General features: G+C 41.9%; 1 protein-coding gene across 1 annotated transcript; it reads left to right on the forward strand.

Moving 5' to 3' along the window:
• The first annotated feature begins 4,085 nt into the window (after nt 1-4,085).
• Nucleotides 4,086-8,248, forward strand: commd3 (COMM domain containing 3). The gene is made up of 8 exons (XM_060044885.1): nt 4,086-4,277; nt 5,169-5,280; nt 6,021-6,084; nt 6,160-6,194; nt 6,881-6,941; nt 7,031-7,087; nt 7,283-7,345; nt 7,993-8,248. The coding sequence occupies exons 1-8, from the start codon at nt 4,139-4,141 to the stop codon at nt 8,050-8,052; spliced, it is 591 nt and encodes a 196-aa protein (XP_059900868.1). The 5' UTR covers nt 4,086-4,138; the 3' UTR covers nt 8,053-8,248.
• Nucleotides 8,249-8,501: the final 253 nt, after the last annotated feature.

An 8,501-nucleotide genomic window follows, 5' to 3' on the forward strand; every position in this document is an offset into this window, starting at 1 on the left:
GAAAGAAATTAAGAACCGCACCACTCGCACCGTACCACTGCCACCCAGCGGTCAACCGAGTCCCTGCAGGCCGGGCGCATGAGATATCGGGCTCTTTGTTAGCCTCGCATCGATGATGTCGGTTAAATGGCCACTATATCATTTGCCAGGACGGAGTAGTGTCTCCTGAACCTTGCATTTCGGGCGCACAGAACAAAGCGTACAAATTCATTCAAAACATTAAGGCTGTTAGAGTGATTTAATAATGAGTTTTGAAGCTATAGTGTTTAAAGGAGGCTGCACGCAAGCAGTTCTTTAAAGCTCTATCTCATAGAATTAGCGTCTCTCGGTGACACTGGCGTTTTATCTGCCACGTCTATTAAATATATATATTTGACAATAACTCTGTTCTTGAGCCCTATATTCTCAATCACAATGTCGAATGAAAAATAAAAAAAAAGGTTCGAAACGGGCTGGTCTTTCCAACAGAGGGCACAATCGCTGCACAAAACCGAGTATTATGGAGGTCCCCCCCACTCCCCTTTCTTGTAATCCCCCCCACCCCTCCTTCTTTCAAATTCAACCAAGATCAATATTTTCTATTCGTTGAACTGCTACTTTCATACTGTTGTATCAGTGTGTGTGTGTGTGTGTGTGTGTGTGTGTGTGTGTGTGTGTGTGTGTGTGTGTGTGTGTGTGTGTGTGTGTGTGTGTGTGTGTGTGTGTCTGTGTCTGTGTCTGTGTGTGCACGTGGGACTTTGCTAATAATCTATCTATCAATCTATCATTCTATCTATCCTATCTATTTATATAGGCCTATCTATCCGTTTATCAATTTGGGTAGTTGATTTGTGATGCATTTAGTGTTCAATTATTTGGGTTTTCAATACGTAGGCCTACAATGTCAACCAAAAGTAAAGATAAGACAATTCAATCAAATGTTTTTCTGGCACATTACTTACGTCATTCAAATTAAGACGTGCTGAACTTGTAAGTAGTTTAAAGTGACGTTTCTTGGCACAAAACCAGACTTTAATAACAAATATGTAACCAAAGATTGTTCCTTTGCCAAAGGTCAAAACATTTTAACTTGCTAAGTTCCCCTACTCAGGCCACTCTCTCTTTAGTATTTCCAATAACTTTTTTCAAAACAATACACGAACTATCTTAATTTGTTGGCTGTGCTGTCGCCTAGTAATGATGAGATGATAAACTCCCTTAACAAAAATGTGATGAGCTTGATCTCTTTAATAATTGCTCTTTGAACCCTTGACAGTTGGTTTAATAAGGACACGCTGGGAAACCTTGAATGCAATTCATCATCTTGGCAATCTGGTGTCCCTCTTAAAATAGATAACCGGAAGAGATAAAACACATCCGTCCACGGTGGTCGCCTGTCCTGTCCTCCTGGTCTCCAGAAATGGTTTGGCACGGTGCCACCCAGCCTGCTGAATATGGTCCCATCACCGATGGGCTTCTTTGAAATGCTCGTTTGTGCGTAACCCGAGCGAACACGGTATTTAAACCACATATAAACAAACCTTGGATTGTTTATTGTTTATGATCAGCGTTGCTATAGTCTTAAAACCTAGCCTATAGTCCAACTGGTACTGCGCGTCCAGGTCTATGGCGCGTACGATTCGTTCCGATCCATTGAACACGCACTGGACGCCTCATCACGGCCCATGCAGTCTCCTCGGCCTAGGTGCCGCTGTGCAGACGTCCTTCCATGAGAATATGATTAAGGGGGAGGTCGCACACCCTGCGGCTCGCGGGAAGAGTGGCAAGCATGAAAAAGAAGGAAGGAACAAAACAACCGAACAGTAGGCCTAGGCGACACAAACAGGCAGGAATCGGCCACTGACGTTTGGTTGAACATTTTACACTTCATCCGGTCTCCGATCTGCACTGAGAAAAACATCGTACCACGTGCAGAGCATCCTCTAGTGTGTTGGGCGCTTAGTTAAACCTACATGGCCTATGGTGTGTTTAAACAAGTTTTCCGAATTAGGAACACTGTGATGCATTGTAACCTCTTGGTGCTCGTCTGCTGCTGCTAACGTGGCTGTTAAGCGTTTCATGTTATATGGAAACAATGTATAGGCTACGTAGTTATATGTGACACAATCCACTTACTCTTATACGGGCATGTAACACAAAGGTAAAAAAAATCATAAGCATCGTCATCACCAAGAGCGTCACCGCAGCGGGGCTCCAAACGACTCAGGAGGACCAGGTGGCTTATGGTGAAATTAAAACGGAAGGAAAACCTTTTTAGAAAGCTTGGTGAATATAGACATGGTTACCAGCATCCAACTGTGTTAATGACACACCTTAAGAAATCAAACAAACGACAATAGACAGGGTCAAAATAACACTGATGTTCTTCGTTTAGGCTACATGACAGGTTGCGTGGATGTTTCCATGTGAGCGTAAACTACTCGGCTTTTGGTTATTCGCCGATCGTTTTGTCTCATTCATGAATTTAAAATGGTAATCGGCTTAAGGATCAACAGGTGTGTGCATAAATTCATAAATCATTTTTTTTTTGGTACACCAGTTCATACATGTGATAAATAAAACAACTGTCCTGAATGAGTTGACCTTATTCTCAAGAATTACATTTTATGATCAGCCTAAATATTTATATTCGATTAGACATTCACTACGTCTGATGTTGTGTTATATTTTGCCCTTAATAACCTCTGATTGATATTAAGTGATTTTACCATTTCAAGAGTTATGAGCGTAGCCTACTCTAATGGCCAATATGATTTAGTATTATTTATTAACCGAAAAAATGTCAATGGGCACTGTTCTATCAAGACTGGTTGATAACTTGAAGCAGCAGCATCAAAAGCAACAATAACAACATAGCCTGTTTTTAATGAATCTTCTGACATGTAAGACACTGTTAATCTGCCGAAAGGTAATACATTATTTTCAGAGTTTGTGCAGATTCAAACTAAATTCCAGTGTGAGTTCTGCTTGATAAAGTGCAAGATGATTTCACAGGGACCACGCGAGTTTTGCAGGAGCTCACCAACCGTACCAGAAACACACAAACGGATGCCTGGTGATCCGATTTGAGACGCACATTGCACTTACAAGCGAACAGGCTGGATGGACTTTGAACAAAAGACGGATTCAGAGTCAAGGACAAAGATATTAATAGATTGACAGATAAAATACTCGGTTCACTCGTAGGCTATAAACATTTGAGCATAAAACAGAAACAGACGAAAGAGGAACTGGGGCTACATGTTTGTGTTAAAGAATGTATTCTAACTCTCGGCATAAACAAAATAAAAAATACATTGGTCTGAATAAAGCCCACTGCGGCTTTTCTACTGAATTGAATAGCCTATGCCTATATAGTTAGGTTGCATATAATAAACTGATACCATAACCCCCTGATATGAAGTGCAGCATAGGCTACGTTTGATTTTGGATACAGCCTGGATATAACCTACCGATAAGAGATTGTACCTTGTATGTGAGCGTGTTGTGTAGACAGTGTATTCTATCGCCTGCCGTCTGGTTATTTACGGCTGACAGCAGTTTATCAACATGAAAAGCAGAAACGATATCAGAAGTCGGCTAGGCCTATATTATGGATCGATACCCAACCTCCTATTTCGGGTAGGCCTATTATCATTTATTGTTAAAACCAATAATTGTTTAAATAATTTGTGTGTGTCACTGACCTATATCTATAGCCGAATGGTCCATATGACAATAAACCAATACAATCTATAACCTAATCGATTACATGCCCACAATAGAGTATAAGCAACTTTATTGGGTCTGTGGAGTTATCGTAAATGCAGTTGAGGTGGGACACGGTGGCTATACTTAATGCAGAGAAACAATCCTATCGCATTTGGCAGCTACTTTGCAATCCACATCGATTATCGTCCATTTGAGCATTCTCAACTCCCAATCGAGGGCAGGCATCGCCTTGCTTTATTCTGCAGCTCGCTCTCTAACACACACACACACACACACACACACACACACACACACACACACACACACACACACACACACACACACACACACACACACACACACACACACACACACACACACACACACACACACACACACACACCAGCTGATCGTCCACGTGATTCACTCTCGACTCCATTCACGCAAGATGGAGCTATCAGAGTCGGTTCAGAAAGGACTGCAGTCTGCAGCAGACCCGTCTCTCTTCGACCTGAGGAGCTTCACGGTGCTGACAGACGTTACGTTCCGCAGCCTGCTCTCCGCCCATGCGGATCCCGGGGTTCTAGGTACGGCGAGCCGAGCGTCTTTTGTCTGCGCTGCTTCCCACCGCTACTTCCGGTGTTTTTTCTGTTAGCCTGTGAATGCTACGTCGAACACTAAGAGCACAGATCGCTCAATGCTGCAGCCAGCGCCTACCTTTAATACGTCGCAAGAGACTACTTAACACCCGATCTCAAATGTGTGGTGACCGGATCCGTTTGCGTCTTGTGTTATTCGCGGTTCTGTGAGAGGTTGAAGTACGGCTGTAATAAGGCTAGGCTAAGCTGCGAGTGGCAACTCTGTCTGTCTGTCGGTCAGTCTACGCTACTGTGAAAGCAGCTCGTTACACCACCCTCCTACAATGTCCACTTTTAGACACAGGTAGATGTGCAGCATGCCACGGTGCATTCTGCAGCCTATGCTTACGCGTTAAGCTCAACAATGGAATCACGCTGATATGTAAATGTCACAATTAGCATATGGGATAACGTGGTGGGTCCTCACCATGCCCTGTGTGTGTGTGTGTGTGTGTGTGTGTGTGTGTGTGCGTGTGTGTGTGTGTCATGATGGGGAAAAAGGAAATCAATTCTTAACACATTGTCCCCCTTTCGATAGACATCCGTTGTATGTGGCGGACCAGACATGCCAGTAGCCTAACCTACAGTGACAACAAAACACACATTATGTTATCTTTATAATTGTTCGGTATATATGCTCAGATAGCCATTGAAATGGCGATTACTAATTATTCCATTTGTTTTTAAGTACGTGTCCCAATAATAAATGGTAGGGTACATCAAATGTGTATATCTGTGTTTTGTTCTACGTGCGCATATGCGCGTCGCTGCGTGTCGGTCTGCGCAGAATCGGCGCAGTTTGTATCTGCCAGGTTTTAACGTGGTTTTCTCTGATTACAGCGGATCCTGGTCTGGAGAACATTGACCGGGTTCTTGTAAAACGGTGTCACGCCGCTGCAGCCACTTGCGTACTTGAAATGGTCAAACAAAACGCAGACAAATCAACAATAAGGTATTAGAAGAGTAGGCCTACAAGGTGTAGGCTGTACTATTTTACTCGTTTTCAAGCAAGGTCTTCTTGTTGCTTACCTTTGTCAGAAAGCGTAGATGTAATTGTATTTCAATAAGTTGCTTTATTAAAAATGTTGCTATGAATAGTTGTATTTGAATGTTTAATCAAACAATACGTTTCTAATCTAATAAAGGAATAATAATGCTTTTCGTGAAGGGATCTGCTCTGCATTAGTAGGAGGACCTATAGTGGAAATTGTGGAAATCAATTAGGCAACAACCCTAATCGGACAAACCCGCAAGAGCTTGAAGATGCTCCTTCTTTAATGATTGAGAGCATGGTTTAGGCCTGTACGTTTAAATTGCATACTTTTGCGCTTGGTAAACATATCCGCGGTCGGGGAAAAGGTTTTTTATGATATGCAGACCGATGCGCCAGATACCTGTCCAAAATGGGATTTGAATTATTTTTTTGGTCCATTTTGACTCAAAGACGTGACTTCAATGGGTTTGCAAAGTATTTAAAAAAAGGAGTGGAATAATGTGTGTTAAAGTATCATTATAACTTTCTTTGTTCCTTGTTTAATTAAAAATATATATTGTGTCAAACATTTGGTTAATCATTGTGATGCAACCGGTTTTACTGATCTGGTTAAATTGGCTTCTTCTGTGTTGATTGATTGATCTTTTTTTCATAAAAAGTGTTTATCTTTGTACAATGTGTTACTTATGTTATCACAGTTCATGCCTTGAAGATTTAACATTTGACGCAGAGAGAATAGAGATATTCTGGAAGTCGTACCAGGTCAGACCCTAATTATTTCTTCATTCATTCCTACTCCACTGTTACAAATGTCTGACACATGTTTCATTTTTGCAGAATAATAAAGAAGAACTGGAAGGTGTACTGACAAGGTAGGTTATTGGTCAATATTTTTGGACTTCTTCAATAGGCCTATATGGACTATATTTTTATATATTAAAGACTAATAGAGAAATGGTAAACTCCAACGGTTGCCTTCATAATGATATAATCTTGGTTTATATAGCATCTTATCTAACATATAGATAATATATTTGATTTCTACGATTAGCCAACCCATGCAGGTTGTTACAATATCACTAGAAAGTCGTTGCAATGGAAAAACGATCAGGCTCGAGTTCATGCTAATTTATCTTTAAACTCGAACTATAATTTATAGGCATATTAGGCCTATTAGACGCAGGAGGCTTGCTATATGTTCCATCTTACCGCAAGATATGCTGCAAAGAAATCGTGTGGCTTGATTTGGTTTCCTCTAATGGATTTTTAAAAAACTGCGGGGTTCATTTGGTGTAGCCTCGCTGATCTGTCGCATTAGTATTCGTGCACTTGACCCATGCCCTGCTTAATATAGACGTGCGCGCGTAAAATACTTCATAAACGGCAACAAGTATAACGGTGTTCTCCTCGCCTAGGCTATTTTTTTTTTCCTTTGAATGTAGACTATTCCATTTCACATGTTCAATGTCAAATAAAACAAAAATGCAATCGCTGGTTTAATAGTTGGTAGTCACTCTTAAATAGATTTCAACCTGAATCATTCTGTCTGGTGTTACAGCATAGGGAGTCAACTTCCCCACATCAACGACGTGTCGTGGCGATTGCAGTACCACATGAAGGTAAGCTGAGCAGTGATGTGTTATAGATGGCAAGCTCTCTTCCCCCCCCCCCCCCCCCCCCCATATCTGAACGTGTTTGTCCATTGCAGAACGGCCACGTCCATAAAGTGAACGAGCCATTCTACCTCCTTTCCTTGAACGTGGAGGTATGACTTACCCAGAGTTGTATTGCGAAAACCCATACGAAGACCCAACGTCCTGGCTTAACGTTAACGCGTGTGCGTGTGCGTGTGCGTGTGCGTGCGTGCGTGCGTGCGTGCGTGTGTGTGTGTGTGTGTGTGTGTGTGTGTGTGTGTGTGTGTGTGTGTGTGTGTGTGTGTGTGTGTGTGACCTTTATGCAGAACTCTGGCCTCGAGGGATCTGCGAAGGATATTAACTTTAGCTGTACGGTAGAGCAGCTACAGGTGAGACCGGGGTCATGTTGTCTTATTTCGACATAATTCAGATCCCTTAATGACATGTGACCTGTTGTAGCATGTTGACTTTATTCCGACTCTCCAATGAAGTTTGCACGCTTTGGGCACTATATCGTAGGCCTATTGGTTCAACAAAATTACACGCATACACAAACCACGATCCCTGAATAGTGACATGCAGAAATGTAGATTCATCACGATCGGTTTGCCAATGGAAAGAAATAACGGGAGGCGTCGAGTGAAACATTGGCTAAACTCCAAGATGTTGTTACTAATAGGCCAATTAGACGAACCACTTTATGAGTGTGAAAACTGATTATTCGACTGGTCTGTGTGCAAATCTTTTTTTGTCCCACTATCAAAGTCTCTATCAAAGTATGTCGACATCTAAAATAGTCAAATACTGTATATTTGAAGTTATGCCCGCGATTGAAAAATGGATATCATTTTCACTTTTAATGTATTCTCGGGTTGTCAGCGTTCGTCAAGATTATTTATCCTGGTAGGCCTATATGCTCATTTATTCGGCACTTTTGTATTTATTTAGATATTTTTTTATTTTTCGCAAAAAATGCGACGCCTTATCCTGGATTGGCTCTGATGTGATGCCGTTTCGGGTGTCCTCTTATTCCCAGGATCTGGTGGGGAAAATGAAGGACGCAGCAAAGAGTTTGGAGAAGGCGACTCAAATGTGAGGTACCTACAGCACCTGGTGGGAGAGACCTGAGGGACTGTCACCTGGGACTGTCATGGATACACTGAAGTGGAATGGTGTTAATCCGAGAGATAGGCCTCCTTGTTTTATTATCTTCCTGTATCAATGCTTCACTGAAACCCAGCTGAATAATTTTCCTTCCCAGAGGTGATGTAAATAAAAACCTGTCAATCAGAGCACGATGTCCTTTTATTTGTATGAAACCATTATTGTTGCGTAAAAAAATAAAATAAAAATCATACGAGCATGACCTTCTCGTCCTCAATAAGTCATTGTGAACGAAAGCCTCGAAAGTTGGCAAAAACAGACTATATACCGGGACGGGCTGTATTTGGATCTCCTACGATACCCTAACTCACATGGCATTCAAAACGAGAACATCGGCTTTTGTGGCTGCACTTCCAATCGACCTGCACTCTTTTACAACAT

Source organism: Gadus macrocephalus, chromosome 23 (assembly GCF_031168955.1).
Source record: "Gadus macrocephalus chromosome 23, ASM3116895v1".
NCBI lineage: Eukaryota > Metazoa > Chordata > Actinopteri > Gadiformes > Gadidae > Gadus > Gadus macrocephalus.

Bases quoted from the DNA above. Each gene is read 5' to 3' on its own strand.
- commd3 (XM_060044885.1), top strand. From the start codon at position 4,139: ATGGAGCTATCAGAGTCGGTTCAGAAAGGACTGCAGTCTGCAGCAGAC. The intron at 7,088-7,282 runs GTATGACTTACC...ACCTTTATGCAG, and splicing joins TCCTTTCCTTGAACGTGGAG to AACTCTGGCCTCGAGGGATC. The intron at 7,346-7,992 runs GTGAGACCGGGG...TCTTATTCCCAG, and splicing joins GTACGGTAGAGCAGCTACAG to GATCTGGTGGGGAAAATGAA.